The sequence below is a fragment of the Struthio camelus genome, chromosome 1 (assembly GCF_040807025.1).
Source record: "Struthio camelus isolate bStrCam1 chromosome 1, bStrCam1.hap1, whole genome shotgun sequence".
Taxonomy (NCBI): domain Eukaryota; kingdom Metazoa; phylum Chordata; class Aves; order Struthioniformes; family Struthionidae; genus Struthio; species Struthio camelus.
Window position 1 is genome coordinate 125,158,681 of NC_090942.1, and position 22,875 is coordinate 125,181,555.

General features: G+C 42.5%; 2 protein-coding genes across 6 annotated transcripts in view; one reads left to right on the forward strand and one right to left on the reverse strand.

Moving 5' to 3' along the window:
• The window catches only part of WDR4 (WD repeat domain 4), a 24,457-nt gene extending 17,579 nt beyond the window's left edge, over nt 1-6,878 (reverse strand). The window contains exons 1-5 of one of the 3 annotated variants that reach the window (XM_068915025.1): nt 6,592-6,878; nt 5,799-5,937; nt 5,521-5,659; nt 4,627-4,689; nt 2,166-2,312 (exon numbers count right to left, since the gene is read on the reverse strand). In XM_068915025.1, coding sequence (XP_068771126.1) covers nt 2,166-2,312; nt 4,627-4,689; nt 5,521-5,639 — 329 coding nt within the window. In that variant the 5' untranslated portion in view covers nt 5,640-5,659; nt 5,799-5,937; nt 6,592-6,878. Of the gene's footprint in view, nt 1-2,165; nt 2,313-4,626; nt 4,690-5,520; nt 5,708-5,798; nt 5,938-6,591 lie in introns of those variants that run through there. The other 2 variants (XM_068915015.1, XM_068915035.1) reach the window with 2 other exon arrangements.
• On the forward strand, nt 6,863-16,162 carry NDUFV3 (NADH:ubiquinone oxidoreductase subunit V3). Of its 3 annotated transcripts, XM_068915004.1 has the most exons (4): nt 6,863-6,976; nt 7,517-7,613; nt 11,442-12,398; nt 15,888-16,162. In XM_068915004.1, exons 1-4 carry the CDS (start codon nt 6,929-6,931, stop codon nt 16,052-16,054), a joined length of 1,269 nt encoding a protein of 422 aa, XP_068771105.1. In that variant the 5' UTR covers nt 6,863-6,928; the 3' UTR covers nt 16,055-16,162. The 3 variants fall into 3 exon arrangements, with proteins under 3 accessions (XP_068771105.1, XP_068771095.1, XP_009677811.2); XM_068914994.1 differs by lacking the exon at nt 7,517-7,613 and having other exon boundaries at nt 6,885-6,976; XM_009679516.2 differs by lacking the exon at nt 6,863-6,976 and having other exon boundaries at nt 7,246-7,613.
• The last annotated feature ends 6,713 nt before the right edge of the window (nt 16,163-22,875 follow it).

Genomic DNA, 22,875 nt, shown 5'->3' on the forward strand with positions numbered 1-22,875 from the left:
GTTCATCTTTGTGAGCCTTAAGGACTCTTCCTCCTCGTATTCCTTTACACTTTAACAGAGTCAGAGTCTCGGTGTATCTTGTCCATTAAAAACCCTGACCTCCAACTCTGCCTTCCTCACATCATCTGACAGTATCTTATAGTTACAATTAGTAGCACAGCAAGTAATGATTTTATCATGACTTTTCAGGTAAACATAAGGACCATGTGTCAGAAAACAAGTTTTAAAACAGGTTGAATCATTTACCATAGAGAAAGTTTCTGCACCGTAACAGCCATTGCTATTACCATTATACTTTAGGACTGTAGATACTGGAGTTCATAAGAACTGGACCTTTCTGTTCACCTGCTGCTGAAATTCAGTGACCTCTGCAGGTGAAAGAACACATGTACTGCTCTTCACATAGCCAGACAGAAATTCTAGTGCTTTTTAGTGACTGATAAAGGAATATCTTAACAATAGGAAAATGCATAGGACATGGATGCCCACTAAGATGTCACAGGCTCAGGAAGTACAGCTTTGAAATAAGCTACTTTCCAACAAAAAAATTCTTACTCCAGGTTTGGTTGCACTGCCTTTACTCTTACGTACAGATTCAGAAGTTCCCCTTATCTGAAATGAGCTTACTGTAAAAGCTAGCACTGCATGAAACCTTTAACACAGCTTGCCACAAAACACTGCCATAAGAAGTTACATAGCTCAACTTTGACGCTTCTTTTGTAACGCAGTGATCCTTCTGCCTGTACTCCCATTTTTCTAACAGGAGGCAGTGACATTCCATAAAATCCAACTGTAGTCCTAGCTGACCTTTTAGCAGAAAATCAAAATGTCAAACAATTATCCACTGGCATCTTCCAGACAGGAAGAACACGGCAGAGCAGCAGAAGAAAAAAAGAATGCAAGAAGAAACAAGAGGACAAATTCACATTCAGTCCAGACCAGGCACAGCAGACCCATACTGCCACAGCTCAGGATTAGCTAGTCTCTGGAGAGAAATTATTCAAAGTCCACAGAGCGTTATATCACCTGAATAAACGTACCAGTGAGAGTACCATGCATTCCAAAAAGACAAGACATAAGCAACTGGAAAGGACTCTTTCCCCAGTGAAAAAACAGTGATCAGAGAGTTGTTTTATTTTACTTTTTGTCCGAGTCATTCATACAGCAAAAAGGTGGCCACATATTTTACAGCTGAGAAGAAAATAGTACTGACACAAAACTGTCAGGGAGTCTGGTTAGAGACTAGTATTTGAAACTATCTGAAATTCTTTTTAATACAGTAGCAAGTAGAGGGCACCCTTTTTAGTTCAATGGGCTCCACAGACATCTCATCACAAAGAAAGGATTAAAAGTTAAGCGGAACAGAACTGGACAGTTCTGTTTTTTCTGTTCACTGCTTACTCACTATAACATTGGTTAACCCACCCAAGGTCCATCACGTACCCCCCCAAACACAGCCAAGATGAGAGACTGTAGGATGCGAGTCCACTACTTTGCAACCAGGGCCTCACATTTCTCAGAGACCACCAGAAGCAGGGACCTCACAGGCTGAGTTATTTTCTCAGGGAGTCCTTCATGGTCCTCTTTTATACAGACAATTGTCACGAGTGGCAATGAAAAATTTGTAAATGGAGGACCTCTGGTGGACAGCTACAGACTGTTTTCTCAGGAGGGCAGTATTACAGAAGGAAAACAGCTGGCAGCATCCCTAAAGATATGTTCTTAAGACAGACTTCACAAGCTCCCTGAAATACCCTCTTTTCCCAGTCTATCAGAGATCAATAGAACTGGGCAATGCGCTCTCTAAACTGTTCGGTATAGTTCTTGAAGACTCAACCTTAACATCAACTAAGAACACGTAAAGACTCAGTTTAAAGATGTAAACACTGATTCTTGGAAGAAGCAAAGAGATTTATTGTTTTCTTTGCCAAAGATACAAAAGCCTGCGCTCCCATTCTTGGTGCGTGACATACCATACATAACTTCTTGACAGATACCTTTGAAATCCCAGGAAACATTAGGTTTGCTTGAAGAAGTACAAGAAAAAAAAAAAAAGGAAGCACAGCAATTACAAATAGCTGCACCTTAAGAACTACTATTTTGTAACTCTAAGTTATCAGCCATAGCTGCATAACGAAGTGACATGCAACATCCTGATTCCTTACCTGACACTAACACATTCCCACAAAGGCTTAGTATGGAACAGAATCAGACGTTTGTTGTCATCTGTCAAGGCAAAATAATTTCCTGATGAGGAGAAGGCAAAAGCTAGGATGTCAACACTTCCTTTTTCTGCTGGTTGTCCATCCTGTCTAATATAGAGAAGGGGAAAAACAAGTTCACAGCTTGAGGCAGAGTTACCGAAAATCCTTAAGCAGAGACGGCTTACTCTCACACCACCACCAAGAGTGAACATGGAGAATAAAGCACAAAGCTTTAAGCTATATTTGTGTTCAAAATGTTAAATCGCTTGAACGTTAACGCAAAGGTACAGAGACCGTACTTGCTCCTTAGAGGCTAGCAGTAAGTTTTTAAAGTGATTCTGTGTTTTGGAGGCATAAAGGCCTAACTTAGAACCTATTGAAGGTAACAGGAAGACAAATCAACTCTCAGAAGCCACAGTTAAGATTTTGCAGTGAGACCCACACAGAGGCACAACTTTGCAAGAATCACAGTGTAATTTAGGTCAGAAAAGAGCTCTGATGATCATCTAATCCAACCCGTTCCTCCCATCAGGTCAAATGAGAGGAGGTTGCTCAGGTCCTGTCCGGTCAAATTTTAAATTTCTCCAAGGATTGAGATTCCACACATTTGGGTCTCTGTCACAATGTTTAAGCACCCTCATGGTGAAAAAGTTCCTTGCATCTAATTGTAATTTCCCATGTTGCAGCCTGTGACCCTTACATCTCATCCTGACCCTATGCAGGTCCAAGAAGCATCTGACAGACTGTCTCCTTTATACCCTCTACAAGGCTCTAAATACCAATAAGATTTCTCCTTAGCTTTTTTTCTCCAGGCTGAACAAAACCCTATTCTCTCAGCTTCTCCTCATACATCACATATTCCAGCCCCCTGACCACCATGGTGGACCTTTGCTGCATTAACTCCAGTTTATCAACACTTTTCTTCTACTGGCGGGTCCAACACTGGACACAGTACTCCAGATATGGTATCAAAAATGCCAAACAGAGGGGAAAAATAATTTCCCTTGACCTCCTACCTACACTGTTGCTAATACAGCGCAGCATGCCCTTGGCATCCTTTGCTGCAACGGTATGCTGCTGACTTATCCCCAGCTTATCAGAACCCACATATCCTTTTCTGCAGAATTGTTTTCTATCCAGTCAGCCCTCAGCCTGTTCCCTTTTATGCAGTCGTCCATTTCAGGTGCAGAACTTTGCCTTTGCTGAACCTAATGAGGTTCCTGACAGCCTACTTCTTCAAGTTATCAAAGTCCCTCTGCGTGGCAGCCCTCCCTCAAGCATATGAGTCGCTTCCTCAGATTTGGTACCATTCTCGAATACCAAACTACATAGGTTCTAGTGGAAGACAATTATTAGCTGACATTTTAAACAGTGTAGTCTCACTACACAGCTTTATACTGTAAACAGAAGCTGCTATAAATAAGGTGAACAGTCTTTTGAACTTAAAAGGCTAGAAGCTACATATCCAAGATCCAATTTAGAGCTGCATTCCTTTTAAGATATGCCTCCACGTTACAGTGGAGTGCAGTGCAAAGACTGTGGTAGCAGTGACTACAACGGGACCATAAGTACCATGCCAGGACTTGTCCTGCACCCAAACTAGTGAGACACAGCACTTTGCTGCACTCAAATTAAGACTGGCATCCTGCTTTCCAGACTGCTTATCTCTGCATGGTGCAGCATCCAAGCACCTCTACACCAGGTCTCATCCCACACTGCAGACTCATAAGAACAAAGAATCCAAGCAAAGGTTAAAGGTTAGGGCTAATTACAATTTTCCTAACAGCTCCAGCATTTTTGAAGTATTTAATAGTTTTATAGCCAGGGGCAAGATTTAGATTTCTTTATTCTCCTATGGTAGGGGAAAAAAAAAATCAAGAAAAAGGAAGCTGGCAGTAAGGCCTAAGCCTGCATCATTATTTGCTTCAGCAGGTACTAGGCTGTGCGGTAGCATATGTTGATACCAATTTAGTGGAAAACAGCAGGACTCACTACAAGTAAAACAATTAATAGTGGCTGAATTTAAACTAAGGAAAAGATTGTTTCAGTTTTAGAGAGCTTGCTATTTAGAACACAGACCTGAAGGCAAGCTTGTACACATGGAACCTATTCTATTCTTTTCTGAGTTAGATGATCTAACAGAGGATCTGTTGCCTGGACTGACAAGAGTCACACAGAAAAATTGATTATGTTACTACTGTTTCTTAAAAAAAAAAAAAATCAAAACACTTAGTCTCCTCACTGAGATGAAATTAAAAACAATATATGTATATATTCATCAGGGTTAGCAAAAAATCACTTGGCCATCACCTGTTCAAGCAGTCATTCTATGCCTTTCTTGTATTTTCTTCACTGCCACATAACCTCAGGAGGAGACGCACCCTCTAGGAAAGCAGCAAGTTACGTACACAAATTCTCTCACCCTTTATTTCCTACGGTCTTCTTCTCCGCCTTGATGCAATCATACACGAACAGACTACCGTCACTGCAAACAAATAAACAAAAAACAGACTAAAACAACTGCCAACTAGAACAACCATGAACTTAACCATGATAAGTGTCAACTCTTTTGTAACGCAGTTATTACACAGTCATATGCCCAACTGACCCTTACCTCTAAGAACCATCCCCTGCCAACAGCACTCCTAAAGTGCTACAGAAGCAGTAAAAGTTCAAAACCCTGTATTGTACACATGTGCAAAACAGAAATCATAATCTGTGGGCAAAGTATTCATCTTCTTTTCAGCGTAAGTTGTACAGATTTTAGTTCTGACAGGCTCCTCAATGTGTTCACTAGCATTTACACAGCTGGATTTCTAGTATTTAGTGACTTCACAAACCAACGACATCAATATGATGGTCATACTACAACACCAAAAACCGCTAAGACAAAAGAGCTGAAAAGTGATATTGCCTGTAATTGAAAACACATAAAAGAAATGCCTAGAAATGTGCACTTAACTATACACAGATCTCCCAAAACACACACGCATACAGTGTCCTACATGCTGTTAGTACCTCACTCCGGGTGCTAACTGCACAATCCCGGTGCACCTGCCCTTACACTGAAGCAGGTGCAGTAAACATGCAACAGGCCAAGAGAATCTGGCTTCGCTCCATGAGTCAGTCACCGACATGACGCTGCTATCCCGCAGCACCACCCGGTGAGAGGCGAGAGGTGCCGCTCCTCGCTACTCAAAGTCGCCGGGGAGCGGCAGCGAAGCCAGAAGGGCCAGGTGCCCCCGGGGGCGGCAGAGCAGCCCGCCCTTTCCAGCCTCCCTGGGCCCCGCGCCGCCGCCCGCTCCCCGTCACTGACCCGGGCTCCTTGTACCGGGCCGCCAGCAACCTGCCGCCGCCACTAATGGCCATCAGCGTCCCACGGAGCGCCAGTGCCGGGCCAGGGCCGCGTCCCCCGCCGCCGCCGCCGCCCTCCATGAGCCGCCGCCGCCACGTGCCTGCCACAGCCAGCGCCGAGCGCGACCGTCACCGCGCGGCGCGATGACGCACCGGGGCAGCTGCGCCTGCGCGGTGCTGTGGGTTTGGGGGGGGGGGGGGGCAGTTCGGCTCCGGGACGACCCGGTGCGAAGTGCGCACCTTACCGCTGCCCCGGCGGCACCCGGTTTGCCCTGCGGTGGCCGGGAGCGTGGCGCGAGGGGACCGCGTGTACTTCTGAGGACGGGGGTGGATTCTTACGGAGATGGGCACCACTCTAAAAGGAAAACGCTCCTCTCTCCTGGAGGTGAACGTGATGGCAGCACACGTACAGCACCGTGGGGGGGGAAACAAAACAAAACAAAACAACTATGATTATACACAGCAAAAGTCTGTTAAGGTGTATGCAAAAACGTTCAGCATAATGCTAACCTTCCTGTTTTAACTGTATATTATGATTTTGGCTAGCAGCCAAATCACCTCATCCAGTTCTTGGGTTTCAAATAAGCTATACTTTACGGTTGATGCAGCAATTCTATTGCGTCCTAATGACATATTTTGAACACGAGAACAACTTGAAATCATTCTGAATAGTTGCATTACACGTTATTACTCAGGGTATAACTGCTTGCAGATAGCAGACGGTATAAATGGTTCACCTGAAAGTAGCGGGTCTAGTTTAAAATGTTTTAAGCGTTTGAATAACTCAGAAGTGTCAGCTGGACTATTCAGAAGTCATGAACCAGCTTATTTCATTTCAATCCCTAGTCATAACTAACTACTGGAATAATTGTAAGTAAGCCTTAAAATCCTTGTAAAAAGAAGGGCAATATGGGCAGGGATGAAAAGAGAAAGGCCAGGGGGTTGTGTATTTTACGCAACGCGGTTTACGCCGTCCTCAGTGTCTGAATCCTGAGCTCCTCCTCCGGAGCCGGAGAGAAGAGAGGTTACTCACCAGCAACAACCGCCGGCACAGCCGATTCACGCGGTGTTACCGTGTCTACCGACCCACCGAGCGGCAGCAGCCTTCCCTAGGAGCAGGGCAGTGCGAAGATCGCGCCCTCCCAACGCCGCGGTGTTTTAGACAGTCACACCCAACACGGGGAAGGGAGAGGAGGGGAACACGCCCCCCACGGGCCTACCGGGGGGGGGGGGGGGATCCCGGCGGCGGCGGCCTTCCCACCCTCCCAACCGGGCAGCCCCCGCCGCGCCGGGGCCGGGAAGCAGGGCGGAGCCGGGCGCGGAGGCCCCGCCCGCCGGGAAGCCCGTGGTGCCTTGGGGCCAGCGCTAAGATGGCTGCTCCCCTGCTGCAGGGCTGCGGCCGGGCGGCGACCTGCCAGGTAACGGGCAAGGGAGGGCACCCCTTCCGCGGGGCACAGAGGGGTTTCGTAGCCGTCTCTGGCCGCTCCCGACCCCCTAACGGTGCCCGGGGGCACCGCTCTGTGGGCACCCGGCCGGTGACTGACCGACCTTCCGCCCGCGCATTGCGCAGGTGCCGGCCGCATCGCGGCCCGTCTCTAGCGGCGACGGTTGGGGAGGAGGGGGTTGGAGGGCTGGTGCGCATGCGCGGAGCACTTTGACAGCCACCCTCCCCCCCTCTTGGCAGAATTGGCTGGCGCAGGCTGCCGGGTCTGCGCATGCGCCGGTCCTGGGGGCGCAGGGGCGGGGTGTCACGATCAGAGCTGATGCCTGGGGGGGGAATCCTACCCCCCCCCCCAATAGCATACCGAAGAGATGGGCCTCGGTTTTGTCCCGCTCTGTTATTTATACGCGAATCAGTGGTTAACGATGCGTCCGAGAAAGGCCGGGGTTGTGGGAAGGGCGCTGTGTGGCCGGGCCCTGGCCGGAAGGTGAGGGTCCGCCGTTGGCTGTCTCCGCAGGCGCTGCGGCGGGAGGCCCGGCGGCTCCGAGGCGCGGCCCCGGCGGCGGCGCCGCTCTGCACCGAGCCGGGCGGCTCTCGGACACGGCCACAAACGCGTAAGCTGTTTTATTCCGTCACGGTCAAAGGTTGTGCGCCAAGGAAAACGTGTGGACGAGCGTTCGTAGGGGAACCCCCTTGTCCCCTGTTAAACTGCGAGGTAGCTAACTGCCTTCCCAGCCCAGCTTACGAGCTTTAGGAGGATTTTCTGTGCCCTGTGGATGACGTACAGAGCTGAAAAGGCTTTTGAGCCTGAAGGCTGCCAAACCTGAGGAGGTTCACCTGAAGTTCAAGTAGCTTCGGTTATAGTTAAATAAGCAAAAAGAGCCTAGAAACTTTCCAAGCCATGCTGTATGGCCATGTCTCTGAACAGCTTCTAAGCTAACTAGTAAAATGGAAGTTCATCACACCCCAAACAGTGATTTCTGTTCCAACATAACTGCACAGTAAGGCTGTGAAAACCAAAGATCTGGTAGGAAGGGTGTGCGTGGAATATCTTTATATTCGAAGGCACACTGTAAAGCTTGCCATTTTTTTCCTGTTTCCCTGCACCTTAATACACTAGCCACTTTGGTCCTTGACCAAACTTGAGGAAGGGTCATTGTTACACTTGTCCCAATAGAAAGTAGCTTCGCAAGTTGCTGAAATTTGATGGAGGCGAGTGTAGCAAATTGCCTTTTTGTAACGAGGTGCAAAACTTAGTTTCGAGCATAAGACGTTCCATCTTGCCTCTTGAAATGTTTGGATCACCTGGGTCAAAAGGCAGCCCATTTTACAGGGAGAGAGAGAGAGATTTGCAACATAGTCATATCTGCTTCAAGCAGCAGTGTCGAGAAGTGGCAGAAAAGTACTACGGCTCTGTTGGGTTAAATTTAGTTATGTGGCCCCCTAGATTTGCAAGCTGACCTGGGTTTGGATTTTAAAGTGCAAAGTTTGGGGATACTTGAACCACTTCTCTCCCTGACCAAAACCAAAATATAAATATAGCTTTTAGAGGGGGATATAATGTGCAAAATGCTATTTGTAAATAGCGGCTCGCTGATTCAAAGATTAAGATTCTTATCCCAAATTAGAGATCCAGGTGCTTAAACAGCAAAGCTTTCTGGGACCATATACAGGAGTAACCGGACATGTCGATAGCTATTGAAAAGATCTCTGAAAGAATGGTTGAACGCAAACTTTGGCTTCTAATGTTAGCTTCTTAAATACCAAGGCAAATAAAAGCTTGGGTGTTCCGTTCAGAAAGCTTTTGTTGCGTAGTGTAGTATAAGCCTAACTGAATAACAAATAGTTGTTATAGTTTATTTTATATATTATTTTTAAGTGTGGTCGAGGTAAAACATCAAGCACACTACTTAAGCACCAGTTTCTAGATTCTTTACTCAGCAGCTCTCTGCTTTCAGAAGTGTCAAAAGACCTATTAGGCTACCTCTTTAAGCCAGCTGCTCTTCCTCCTCCCTCTGCAAATGATTAAGCTTAGTTAAGCTGTATAAGATGCACCCAGATTTTTTCAAATTTGAGCAATGTGTGAAAATTTTCTTTGCTTTGGTAAAGTGATCGTATTTACTAATGACATCAATAATGGGGAACAGACCTGAAATTTCTGAATGCCACCTTTCTGAATGTGAACACATTTTAAAGGCATCTCAGTGATGATACCAATGTTACAACCCGATTCTAAGTTGCATCTGGCAATAACATTCTTGTTACTGATTTGGATGTGTTGCTCTTTTAGCAGAGTCAGTTCAGTCTTGTAATAGCCAAATACAATTCAGGTGGTACAAAGCTTGAAATACCTTAGTTAAAAAAAACTTGCTGTACAGAACGCAGCCATGCTGTTTTATTTTGTGTCCAATTAAAGTGCCTGTATCAAAAATATGAGATTTTCCACTTAAAAGCTGAAAAATGGATCCCTTTCACATATCCAAATACTATTGTTTAGACTATTTTTAGCAACATCTACTGTTAATGCTGAAATTGAATGCTATCTGCCCTCTTGGTTTCTTAGGATGTCTTTGCATTAGTAATTCTCCAGCTTTTGCTCAGGTTTCCCTTGTCTTCCCTCTCTTTGAGCATTCTCGCATGAGTTTGGCCTTTCTGTGCACTTTTTTGAAGAACTCTTCAGTCTTGAGTGATGTTTCCTCAAATATAGTTTCTACAGGCTGCTGTGTTTGGCTGTGCCAGTCTGCAGTAAGTCGGGCTTCCTTCAAAAGTGACTCTCGCCCTCCTACTCCTCAATTAATTTAGTAGCAAAAAAAAAAAAAAAAAAATCGAAGGTGCTGTTTCTCAAAAATGCAAGTTGCTACTCGTTTGCAGTATGTTACTTCTGTTCAAGTCGGGAGTTCCCAGCATCTGCTAAACTCCTTCGTTAATGGAAGGCAGGTTGTGGAAGCGGCTCCCTATTGCTCTAATGTTACTTTTAAGATTTTGCAGTTCTCAGTCTTGCTGCTGTATTTTGCTCTTATGCTATAGACTTTTTGTTCCCTGGCCCCACTATTTGCACCTACAGTCTGGTGGAGATAAGTATCTGAAATCCTTCAAAAGTATTACCTGCGTAGTAAACTGATATTCGGTTCATTCTTTTTTCTGTTATGAACTCTGCATTTCTCTCTTAAATGCCTTATTTCTGACTTTGCATCTCTGACTCTTCTGTGATATTTTCATTTGGACGTTGCTAAAGACTTGCTCCTGCCCAGAACTACTTACAGTAACTCCTTAGGCTATATAAGATATTACTATAGCATATCAGTAAGGAGAAAAACTAATTTATGGCCTTTTAAAATAGATCTGGGATTCCAAATTGTGCAGGTGTAGCTCTACCTTATAGACTGGAAATCTGCTGAATTACACTGCAAACTGAAGTGGCACAACTCCTTATGAGGGTTGGCCTTGCTGGAGCAAAATTCAGTGGTGATGCATCTTTTTAATGTGCTCCTAGTCTTTTTTGTCCTCCTGTCTTCTCTAATGATGACATTATACATTGTTGATCAGCTTCTACTATTGAGGATATCCATAGGCATGGGCATCCAAGGGGCATCTGATAGTCTGTGGAAGAGTATGAAAGTTGCTGCTTTCTCTTCACCTATGGCTCCTTGTCTGGAGAATTTATCTCAATGAAAGTATCCATGAGGGAGAAGAAATAAAAGCAGGCTAGTGTGCAGCATGAGGAAATCTTCTAAGACTTCTCAATGAGTAGGTCTCAAGGGAAAAATGCAAAGTGCAGTTGCTGAAGACTAGAGGAGATAGGGTCTTTGGGAAATTGCATTAAACTGTTAGACACAATTCAGGTGATAGACCTCATGGACATGCGAACAGGTAATACTTTCATGTATAACATCAGGTGTCTCTTGCTCTAGTACTTGGCCCTTGGGAGTCATCCCTTCCTGTCGCTTACAAGGATAACTACTGCAAGAGGCTGGCTATGGCTATTGGCTCTTTGCTAGGTCTTCTGCTTTGCTGGCTTGTTTACAGACATTAAAACGCTTCGGTAGCAGCATATGTGGAGAGGTCAGCTAACAAGCTATCTTAACGTTCACCTGAGACAGGAAGATGTTTGTAAATCAGTTCCAGTGCTGCAGAATTGAGTCACAGAGAAAAACAGCTCTCAAAAGGAGTCTGGCAAAGCAAGGAGCAAAAGCCATATCTCATGAGTTTCAGCATTGCAGCAGCCAAGGGTGCTCAATGCTAACTAGAGCTCTGGCTTTTTTAAAATATCTGTACAAAAATGTAACTTTCTGTTTCATAATGCCTCTGTTTAGTATAATAACATTTTTCAATTTGCTTTATGTACCAGACCATGTCAGAAAGTTAGAGTTGTATAACTAAGAACACTAATTAATAGGGATGTCAAATATAATGATGATAATCCTCTTTATACCATTTCCTAGATGTAGTGGCACCACAGGGAAGCACCAAGCTGCTAGCCACCAGAACAACAGTTGAATTTCCTAAAATGTTGTCTTCTAGCTCTCCCCCAGCATCCACAAGCATATCTAGTACTAACCTCAAGGAAGCTTCAGAACCTTCTGTTGAAGATCTGAGGATATTCATGTCAAGAAAAACCGTGGTTGCGTTTCCTCAGCGAGTGATTCTTTCCTCCCTTGAGGAAGAAAAGGTCACTGCAACAGGAGGAGACTTGAGGAAAGAGTTAGCTGAAGAAGAAATGTCTTCATCCAGCTCAGATTCAGATTCTAGCTCAGATTCCGAAGAAGAGAAAGATGATGATAATGATCCAGAAATTGCCATTAAAACCAGAGTAGAGTTTCCAAGACGGGATTCTTTTTTTCCTGAGAACGTAACAGTAAAGGCATCGATGCTACCAAAAGAGAATTTGCCCCCAAAACACCACAAAGAATATGTAGCTAAGAAGAAGCCGTGCAGAGTAGAAACTGATGTCTCCGCTATCAAGCAGGTCAAGTTTTCTAAGACCTCAATCAATCATAAAACATTAAAACCCAAAGCAAGAGACCCTAACGTAAAGTCAACTCCCAAAGAAACAGGTCATCAGAAGGTGATCTTGGAACCGCACGTGGATGAAAGTCAAGATCTGACAGATGTCACCCTTAAATCTAGTTATTTGGGGGAAAAGTCCAATGGAAGCCAAGCAGCAGCTACTCAGCTGAAAGCTCTGTCAGTGACTCAGGAAGACAAAAAGCAAAAACTGATGTCCAGAGGGAAAGGAAAAAAGGTAAAGGAGGTACAGGAGTCTGAAGCGGAAGAAATAGCTATTCCTAAACTACAAGAGGAGACTTCTGAAAGCACAATGCTGGAGACGCACACTACAGCAAGGGATGAGATCATTCAGGAAGCAGGAGTCCAAGCTGGAGAAAGAAGCACAATAGAGGGTACAGCTTTAAATTGTTTGAACTGTATTGACTCATCTGGGCTAAGGTTTAACTTTCGCTAAAGGGTGTCCAAAATCTTCTGTACTCATGATTCTCTGATCTTTATACTGAAGCTAACAGTGTAGCAGTGGTCTCTGGAAGAGAAATTCTTGTCTCTTGCTACTTGTTCTGAGAACTGTGTAATAATCAGTTCCCAGTTATGTTGTCAAAGGAAGCAGTCTTCATTTCATCGTATCTTATTTCATAAACCAGTAATTATTTATCAAATGAAAACAGGTTTGTTTCCATTCTGAAATAATTGGAGGTTATTGAAAATTCTTTTGAAATCTATAGAAGACATCCAGTGATCTCTGCCAAATCTTGAGATTAGTTTTATTGACTGGTGTGTTGTGAGTCATATATAGAAGTAGCAGAAAGTTGACCTCTTAACTCAGTTTTTGCAGTGAGTTAGGGAGGAGATGGTGATATTATCTTACGGGAAATCATCATGGACCAAATAATCATCTCCCTAGCTGTATTTCCCGATCTAACTTATCTGTCTTAGTTACAACCACTCCTATTAGCTTATGGTTGGGAAAAGAAATAGTCCTGTGCAAGCCCTCTCCCAGCGTTCCTACTGCTCTCATTCTGTGTATTTCAATAGTAAGTGCCTCTCTGTCCTGATCTATGGTGGCTTACCGTTCTTGACTCCTCCCTTAGGCAGGATATCGTTCTCAAGGCTACTGTTCTTGTTGCTTCCTTGAATTAAAGATTTTGCCTACTTGGATGTAAAGGCAGCATACTTGTAAAGCTGTGTGGATATCACTCTTTAAGTGTCTAACCAGGTTAAGTGGCAAACAATCACTTTTGCACATCAATTTCCAGGATACAGTGAGGAGCCAAAGAGCTGCCTTTTGTTCTAAAGGGTTAGTCAGATCATAATTTGATCTATTTTAGAGCTGGAAGCCAACCTTACCTTCCTCCCTGGCCCCGACTTAAATGGTTAAATGCAGCACTGTTTACAAGTATCATTTCCATTTACTTGCTCATCCTGATGGTCAGCAGAGGAAGCTTTTAAAATAAATTGGGAAATACTCTTTGTGATTATTTACAGATGATGCTTTTCTCCCTCTTTATCCACAGCGGTATTCTAGATGCTCAGGCATTAGGGTTTTTTCCACATTGGAGCTGATACTAAGACCAAAAGAATTAGTTCAGTTACTTTCCAGTATAAGAAAGGGAGGGAGGACTTGCTCTTAAAAATGATTCAAGGTGAAGGTTATGACACTCTGTAGGTCTGTGAAACAGCAGCTGCTATTCTGATGCTGTTAATCCAGAATAAGATTAAGTCCATATGACAATTTTTTCCAGTAGATTTATATTAATGGGGTGATAATACCGCTGTGCCCCAGACCCATCATCAGCATAATCACACATCAAAACCCTTTAGGTAAACCCAGATATGCCAAAAAGAGCTTTTTTGCTATTGAGTTGCTCTGTAGAGATGGTAAAGGTGTGACAGCAGGAAAATCTCCACTAGGTATGTGCTACACGCCTGCTAGAGAACTCTGCTGCAGTGGTTGTAGGGGAGGAGAAGGAGTTAGTACAGGCAAGTTCACACCCCTCTACTGCCAGGAAAATGTCTGGGTGTCAGAGGGTAGCGAAGAGTGAAACCTAGCTATACTCAAATGTTCAACAGCTTCACTGGTATCTTCAGGGGTATCTTGTTCTCTCTTCCTTTAGTGGCTTTTTTTGAGAACAGCTGCTGCTTTTCCATGTTTAATGTTCACCATTAATGATCTCTTCTGTATTCTGCACTTATGTTCCTGTGTTATTTAGCTTATCTGAAAACTCTGCAGCAGATGTACCAAAGACATAAAGGCAATTTTTCCCATTACAAACCTGAAAGTGAAGGCGGTGTCATCCACTTTGTAGAGCAGGCTTACTAAGCAGTCAGCAAAAATTGAATTTGTCTTTAACTGCTAAATAAGTAGTGCAATAGCAGCATGGCAACTCAGAAATATACCTCTGATTCATTTTTCAAGAACATCCTGTGAAACTCTTGCTCTTTAAGAGAGAAAGCACAGATGAAGTCTGGAGTACGGGGGGAATGAACTCAGGGATAAATCTTTCCTTTGCGAAGCCAAGTACAGTGTATTTGGGCAGTAAAAATTAGACTCCATCTGCTTTTCTTCCTGAGCATCTGCCTCTTAATTTGGAACAACCGTGTCTTGCAGGTTGAATGTTTGCTTTCTTACGCGTGCTTGTTCTTGAGGCTATTTGCAGCAAAGACCATTTCATCTGGTTGATATGTATGTAGTGGTGTCTCCGATGAGCTGTCTCAGTAGGAAACGAGCAGTAGGCATGAGGATGTTTCCTTTCATAGGTTCAACATGTCATTTTTCCAAAACCGTGGCTTATTATATTGCATTTTGTAAGTGAGCCTTGCTAGATGTTATGAATGCATGCTCTTAAACCGATAGTATTACACTGTAATTATTATGGCATTATTAAAGGGAAATTCTAGCATTCTGTTGCTTGAGTTCTTGTATTTTTATTGCAGACTGCTACATTACAAAAACTTTCATAGGATCTAGTATAAATCACCACATACAAATTCATATGACAAGCTTTTTGCTATATTATGCTTATGACTTTACTATTTTTATAACTCTGGGTACATGGGAATAAATTAATATTGGAAATAAAGCTTTGTTTCTTGCAATTTACTTGGTAGTAAAGTCAGCCCATAGTCATGTAAATGGTACTGCCTGAATTTGCGTAATATTCTAAAAGTGTAAGAATTAGTGTTGGCCTTAATGTGAAGTAAGAAGTTCTGAATAACTTTATTAGGGTTATTCTCTTAGGAAGAGTGGCTGCTATAAAGTTTAAAAGATTGTATTAGAATGAGCTTTTAAACAAGGAAGGGAAATTTACCTCAAAGGCTCTTGATATATTGCTGTTCAATATAACTACATTTGAAATTAAACTGAATATCTCAGTAATTCCATCGCTTCTCCCTATGGAAAAAATCAATTTATAAAGTATTTCTAATTGCTGTATCTTGTGGTCTGACAAGATGATACATCATTTGTACTGCTTCTTTGCCGCTCCTGGCTTGCTGAGAATGTTACCTACAGTTCCAGCCAAAGTGAAAACCAAGGCAACTATGAAAAAGCCAGGGAATGCAGGCTTACTTCTTCAAAGTATAAATGAAATGTCCTGCCCTCTCCTCCCTCAGTGTTAGCTGTAGCTTTGATTTGAAAACCCATGCTGTAGTACATGACTTGTACTGATTTCTGCTCCCTTGCTGCATACTGACGTGCTTCTTCAGGACCACACAAGATACCAGCAGAATTTAGTAAACTTGTCCTTAGGTTATAGTTGCTGACTTTTTTTTTTTTGTAAAGTGTTGATTGGATGAGGGATCTACAAGTACATGAAGGCTGACTCAGCAATTAAGAATATTGCTATCTTAGAGTCACCAGTCACTGTTTGTTTGTTTTTCAGAGACCACAACAGCTGCTCAGCCTGCTCCAGAGGAATTTGATAATTCTACGTACAAGAACCTTCAGCATCATGAATATGGTATTTATACCTTTGTGGATTCTGATGTGGTTCTCTCAAAATTCAGGCAGCCTCAGCCATCTTCTGGAAGACCGTCACCAAGACACTGAAAGAACCACATTTAAAAGAAATGCTCAGGCAGAATGACAAATTGTTCCATTTGCCAATGTTGCATTACCTGCTTTAAAAATCAATAAATGTGTGGTAACTTATGCTAATGCTTTTGAACAGTTCTTCTTTGTTCTTGGAGTCCCTCACTTCTTGATTTGTATGGATGAGTTGGAAATGAATCATCACTGAATAAAAATGTCTTTTTTTTAATTCTCAGTATATATTATTTAGCGATAGTTTAGATAGTGCAGACTGTCCTGACTTTTCAGTGTCTCCAAACTGTGGATATTGACCATTCTTTCAGTACTGTGTCAAAGAAAAGAATGGCTTTTGCGCATATATCTGCTCAATGTTGCTATGGTTTTAATAGGTATAGTTATCGCTGTGAAAGCAGTGGGCTGTACTCCTTACACACAAACATGTTCCCAGCTCTGAAGTTACATTTACTCTGTATTTGAATTTGAGACTAATTCACTGGTTAGAAACAAGAAATATTTGTCTCTTGCAGCAACAGCATACATTTTTTTGTTAATAGATGAATATAAGTTTATATAATATGACTGAAACATGTCAGTACCTCTGCTGTTGTAAAGAGGGAACGTAAAAGTTGGGTTAATCTTCTGTTGAGGGTTCTAGTATCAGGATTCTACAATAATTAAACTGTTTAAAATGTAAGAGAATTTCAGGTGGGCCATCCCTAACAAATTATACTACATTGGTTAGACTTTGAGGAATAACTTATTTCTATGGGTGAAATCAGTGAAAGTTATTTTGAAAATATGACAAAAATAGCACTACTGTAAAATCAGCTCCTTGTACTAATTGTTAGCAGAACTACATTTCAGTTCCTGCTTTTTTTCACAATGACTGCTGTCCTACAGAAAATGTGAGAAATGAGACACTTCTCAATGTATAACTCATCAGTGGTTACAGCTGGTCTCAGCAAATTTTGTATTTCCATCCTATTAGTAACAGTCTCTTGCCCACTGGGAAAACTGCCTTGATGACCGGCAGCTGTTGTGGGTTTAGTTCCACTTTGGCTTCTTGTTCATTTTGGTTTTTTTGTTGTTAATTGGTCTTTAAGCAGTTGTACTTGCAACAATCCCAGCATTTTCCATCACCTGTCTGTATTCCTTCAAGCAGTAGAATATGCAAGATCAAAGGGAAAATGAAGGCAGCTTTAGTAGTCTATCTGGATACGGGATGCAAATCCCTACGCAATTAGTAGAACAGCTATTTTATACTGTAACTTGGTAAAAACATGGTAAGAATGATCAAGAGGCCTACATCAATCTGCTGTTCAGAATTTTAAGTCAGAAACCCCTGGCAAGCATTTTTATTTGCCTGTAAAAACTAAAAAGCTTGTTACTGACTCCCATCTATGAAATTTAAAAACCGCAAACGTATAAATCCACATACCTAAGAATAAAGAGCAGAAAGTTATTGTGACACACCAGCGATACCACATATGATATACTTGGAAAGAAATTTACTGTTAATGTTGAAACAAGAATAAGAAAATGGGTCTTCACAATTAGCCTTCTGACACTTCCTTTATTAAGGGCCTACTGAAGGGCCACAGTAAAGCTGCTTTTTTGTCATTAACTGAGATTCAGTGCACTAACATGAACCCTGTAGTTTTGATCTGGGCTGCTGTTTTCCTAACTTTATTTTGTAATTACAGAAGGAGGCTGTAAATTATCAGATGGAATCTAGACAGTAAAAGTAAAAATTTTAAGTGCAGTCCACTAATACGCTTATATATTTGCTGAATCTACTCACAGTAGCTGTGATTGTTAGCTGTTTGGAGTTAGAATTGTTCGCCTAATGCACTTTTTATTTCCAAGGAGAGTTGGTGTTATAAATGCTGAGTTAATCAACTGAGTGGGTTGGCACAAACATGCTTGTTGTTTTCAGTCACTTCTTAGAGTCTCCTTTGCTGGATTTGCATCAGTATTCGAATCTGCATTAAGACCAGGCCTTCTGCTACCCTTATTTCCCAATTACAGAAAAAATAAATGGCAAATACCTCTTAAGTCTGTACAATGCTATTTCAGTGTCTTGCAGTGATTTTTTCCCCACCTTCTAAAATCAAGCTGGAATGCAAAGCCAAGTAATTTCATAATCCTTCTAGCACCTATGCTGCTTGTTTTACTTATGTGCTCTTTAGTAAGTCAGTCTGACTGCCGTGGAAGGAGAAGGGAAGATGGTGTGAAGGAGGGCACAACACAGGCTTTGTTCCACTGTTTTGTTTTCCTGGACTTTAATGGGAAAAGCGTCACTTCTCGTACCTGAGTATTTCAGATGTTATTGTATTTGAGTCATATGCTAACATTTAAATTTCAAGCAGGATACAATATGCTCGAGTTCTGTAATGTTACAGTAGTAATTGTCTTGCAGTGCAAGGCACTTGTCAGATATGGGAACCTTGTTCTGAAGAATTTATAATCCAGGATGTTAGCACAGGTCCTGAAAAAACTCAAATGTGAAAAAAAGAAATTAGGTCCCAGCTTAGACTTTGTAAAAAAAAAAAAAAAACCCAGCTCTGTAGGACCAGTACAAAATTTCAAAAGTTCAGAATTTACATTTTTCCAATGTAAACATCATGTTATTGTGGAAGTACATGAAGATCTGGAAAGTGGAATGCACTAACATCTCATTAAAGGTGAAACTTTTACTTTTTTTCTCCAAGGCAGTGGTTTTCAAACTTTAAGTGCTTTGATATTTTTCTAGTGTAGTGAACTTAAGTTTCCTGCTAATAAAATTGCTTTTCATAATTTCCTTTCACTTAGATCCTTGTAATTTATGGACCCAGAAGGTTCTGGATAGCAGTTGAAAACCCACCAATCCAAGGTGCAAAAGTAGTAGTTCAAGCAGAGAGGTTTTGCTGATCATTTTAGTTATTGCAAGGTCAAGATTTGTTTTGGTCCTAGTGGAACCCAGTCAGTGACAGGCACTCATGGTAACCAGTGCAATCTATAAGGCCATCTTCAAGATTTAGTTTAAATTTGTGAAACAAGACTAACTCGGTGTGCTTACATATGTTTCTTAGAAAGGATGTCACCGACTTGCAACAATCGAACCACAATCAGTGCCTCTCATTCTGATTTCCTATAAACTCCTAAGCCATAAAAAATCTTCCCTTAGTCTTTTCTCCTACAATAAAAGATGCTATTGTCTAAGCTACTTGCATAATTATATTGAGTCTGCTCTTGCATGTGATGAAAAAATGCCGAGAATTTGTAAGGACCTCGGAGGCAAGTTCTGCCTTTGAGCAGAAGCTCAGTGAGAGCACAAGCTAAGAGCAGTCATGAGACTGCTCAGGTTTGCTGAGATATGTAGAAGATTTGGACTGTGTGACTTCATGCTAATTGGAATCCCACCAAAGCCCTTTGGTGAGCTGCGGGATTTTGTGATCTTGCGGCATTTGGGAGGAGGAGTAGGAAGACCTTGTGAGCGCTGCTATTGGACATGCCATTTGTCTGTTCCTGGTGCTTTTAGTTCCTGGTGGGTCCAATCAATGATTCCTCTAGTCCAGTGAGGGAGGGAGGAGAAAGCATGTTTACTGAAGGCTCTTGTGTGGTATCATAATATTAGTATCATACAGACTTAGGGTTGAAGGGACCTCTTAACATTATCAACCTGCTGCTCATAGCAGGTCCAATTAGATCAGGTTGTTCTGGATGCTGTCCGGCTGAGTTTTGAATATCCGAGGATGGAGATCCTACAGTCTCTCTAATCGCTTTCCCCAGCATTTGAACACTCTTATGGGGGAAGGAACTTCTTCCTAATGTCTGTCTGGAGTTTTCAGTTTTGTAACTCTCATCCTCACTGTGCACCTCAGAAAAGTCTGCCTTTGTTTTCCCAATACCCTCCATCCTTCTGTGGTCACAGAACCAAAAATGGTCATGGTACTCCCCCTGTGGTTTCAGAAGTGGCAAATAGAGGGGAAGAATCACTTCACCTGACCTGCTTCTGCATTTCTTGCTAGTACAACCTAGAATGCAGCTGGCTGCCTTCGCAGGTAGACTCCTTAATCCTGTTCAGCTTCTTGGCCGCTAGGATTCCCAGACCTTTTCTGCAAAGCTGCTTTCTGTCTAGTCAGCCCCCAACCTATTCTCCTCTGTGGGTTTATTCTGTCCAAGATGTAGAATTTTGCATTTGTTTTTAATTGAATGTCACAAGGTTTCCATCAGCCTGTTTCTCCAGCCTGCCAAGGGCAGCGTGATTGGCAACTCTATCCTGCAGCATAGCAACTGCTTCCTTCAGTTTGATACTGTGCATGAATTTGATAAGGGTGCCTCCATCTCATTGTGAAAGTCATTAATATAGATGTTAAAATAGTACTGGCCGCAGAATCACCCCTGAGAAGCACTGATATTAACTGGCTAGTCTAGTAGTCAGACTGAACTGTTGATCACAACCTGGCAGTCCAGCTAATTTTCCAGGCACCTTATTGCCCAGAGTCCATTTCTCACTAATTTATCTATAAGGATCCTGTGGGGAAAGCCTTGCTCGAGTCAAGGCAAGCAGCATTCACTGCTCTCCCCCATCCACAGAACAAGTCATCATAGAAGGCAATCAGGTTTGTCAGGCACAGTCTACCTTGGGTAAATCTGTGCTGACTCTTCCCAGTCACCTTTTTGCCCTTCGTATGCCTAGACATAGGTTCTAGGAATTTGTTCCATAATCTTCCAAGGTACTGCGATGACAATGACCAGACTAGTTGCTCAGATCTTTCTTGCCCTTCTTTAAGAAGACGTCCAGGATCCTCCCCCAGGCACCATGACTCTTCAGAGATGAGAAGAGTGGCCTCACAAAGATATTCACCAGCTCCCTCAGCACCCTCAGGTCCATCCTGCCTTATTCTGTAGTCTGGTGTACGCCAGGTTGCTTATGTGGTCCCTGACTATCTTCCTTTGCTGTGGGTAATGCCTCAAGGCATAATGTTGCTAAAAGGGGGCTTATGTTAATCTTCCTAATTTTTAGTGTGGATCTTTCCAGAGTGAATTGGAAGGAAGGTGGGAGACTTGGGTTCCTCAAGATGCTACACAACGACGGTAGTGTAAGGCCAGGTTCAAGTCTCCACTTTGTCCTGCTGTAAAAACAAACAAACAAACAAAAACCCCTGTCTTGGAATCTTTCTTGGCCCCAGCTGTTTACTGTCTGCCTGTGATTTACAACCCTCCTATCCGATTTTGTGTTGTATGCTATTGTTTGCCTAAAGAGTTAGACAGAAGATGACACAATAAGGGTATTACAGGCACGTTAGTACAGGTACTTTGAACCTTCGAGCGATTGACTTTACAAGCATGGTGTTCTTTTAACATGGCTTTGTTTGTTTTTTTGTTGTTGTTTTAATTTTGTTCTTTAAGATAAACTCTCCTAAGCTTTGCATGATTTTGATTAAACTCTTAGGATTCTAAACAAAATATCCTACCAAGTTTCTGAACTATCCTTTTCCTTTCTTGTGCTTCTATTTCATGGAATTAGAAATACATATTTATGTTAGTGTTTACATTTTATCCTGAGTGTTCATCTCAGGGTGACACAGCTCCCTATACAATCTGCTTGTCTTTTTTTGAGCTCCCTCATTGTTGCTCTTTTGGCTACACACATTTAATAACATTTGGAAATTCATACCCACCTCTGAAAGTCTTACGCTATGTGGCAGCTTTGAGAGAGAAAAGAATGTGCTAATGCATAGTTAGGGACGTAGGTTTAAGCATGTGTGTTTAGGATAATGAAATGGCCCGAAAGTTTGGATCAATGTCAGCGGGTTAGCTCTCAAAATTTCTTTTGGGCTGCCCTGTGGTCTCAACTAACTTTTAACTGCAAAAGAGGCTAACAGAGACATGGTGCTGTAAATCATTCATTGTAGCCTCACAGAATACAGCCTTTATGCATGTTAACTTCTTAACACGCAGAACCTGTGCCATGTATGTTAGTCAATGCTTACAGTTCTTAATGCTTACAGTAGTAGCCTTTTTTTTCTCCCCAGTCTGACCTGAACCTCAGAGGGCAGTACTCCTCTCCAAATCTGAGCACCTTATAGCTGGTTCCTGAAGCAGTTTATATCCAGTAATATAAAAACTAGTTAATTAAGATTATTTGTGCTTTTCTGTGCTTGTTGGTTGGGTTTTGTAATTTCTGTCTGTCTGTCTTATCTCTCCCCACAGTTGCAAGGTGCTCTTGGTATTCCATTTTGCCGTTTGCACAGTGGAGATGTGCATAGTTTTTAGTATCCATGACAGTGTCTGTATAGCACGGGAGAGGGAATATGCAAGCCACGACACAGCTTGAAACAAGGCAAATGCTCATGTCCTATATCAAAGAGGAGGACGATAGTTACTTTTCCCTGGAGGCTTGGAAAGGGGCTTGAAAGAGTCATGCTTTCATTTCTCATTTTCATGCACTCATTTTCCTAAAAGCATCTCCTATGTCTAATTTAATTTAAAATCATGCCAGATTAGGCCATACTAAACTGTACTGATGTTTCCCAAACTCTCCTGGAGTATCCATGAAAGTGAGCTAACTCAACTGTGTGAGTATTGGGAGAAATGAGGGGAGGGGGAAAGAAACTCAGAATATAGAAAACAGAAGGGTAATGTAGGAATTGAGAGCAAGGATGGTACTGGACTGGCTCTGGATTCATTTGTGAGCTCTAACCCTGGCGTATCCTTTGGCAAGTCACGTAATTTCTTTACTTCTTCTCCTCATTTTGTAGATGACGAGTTAATGGTTCCAACTTTCCCTTTGTACATCACATCTAGCTGCAGAGCAGGTCAGGAAATAAAAAGCTAGTAAACAATGAAAAAGA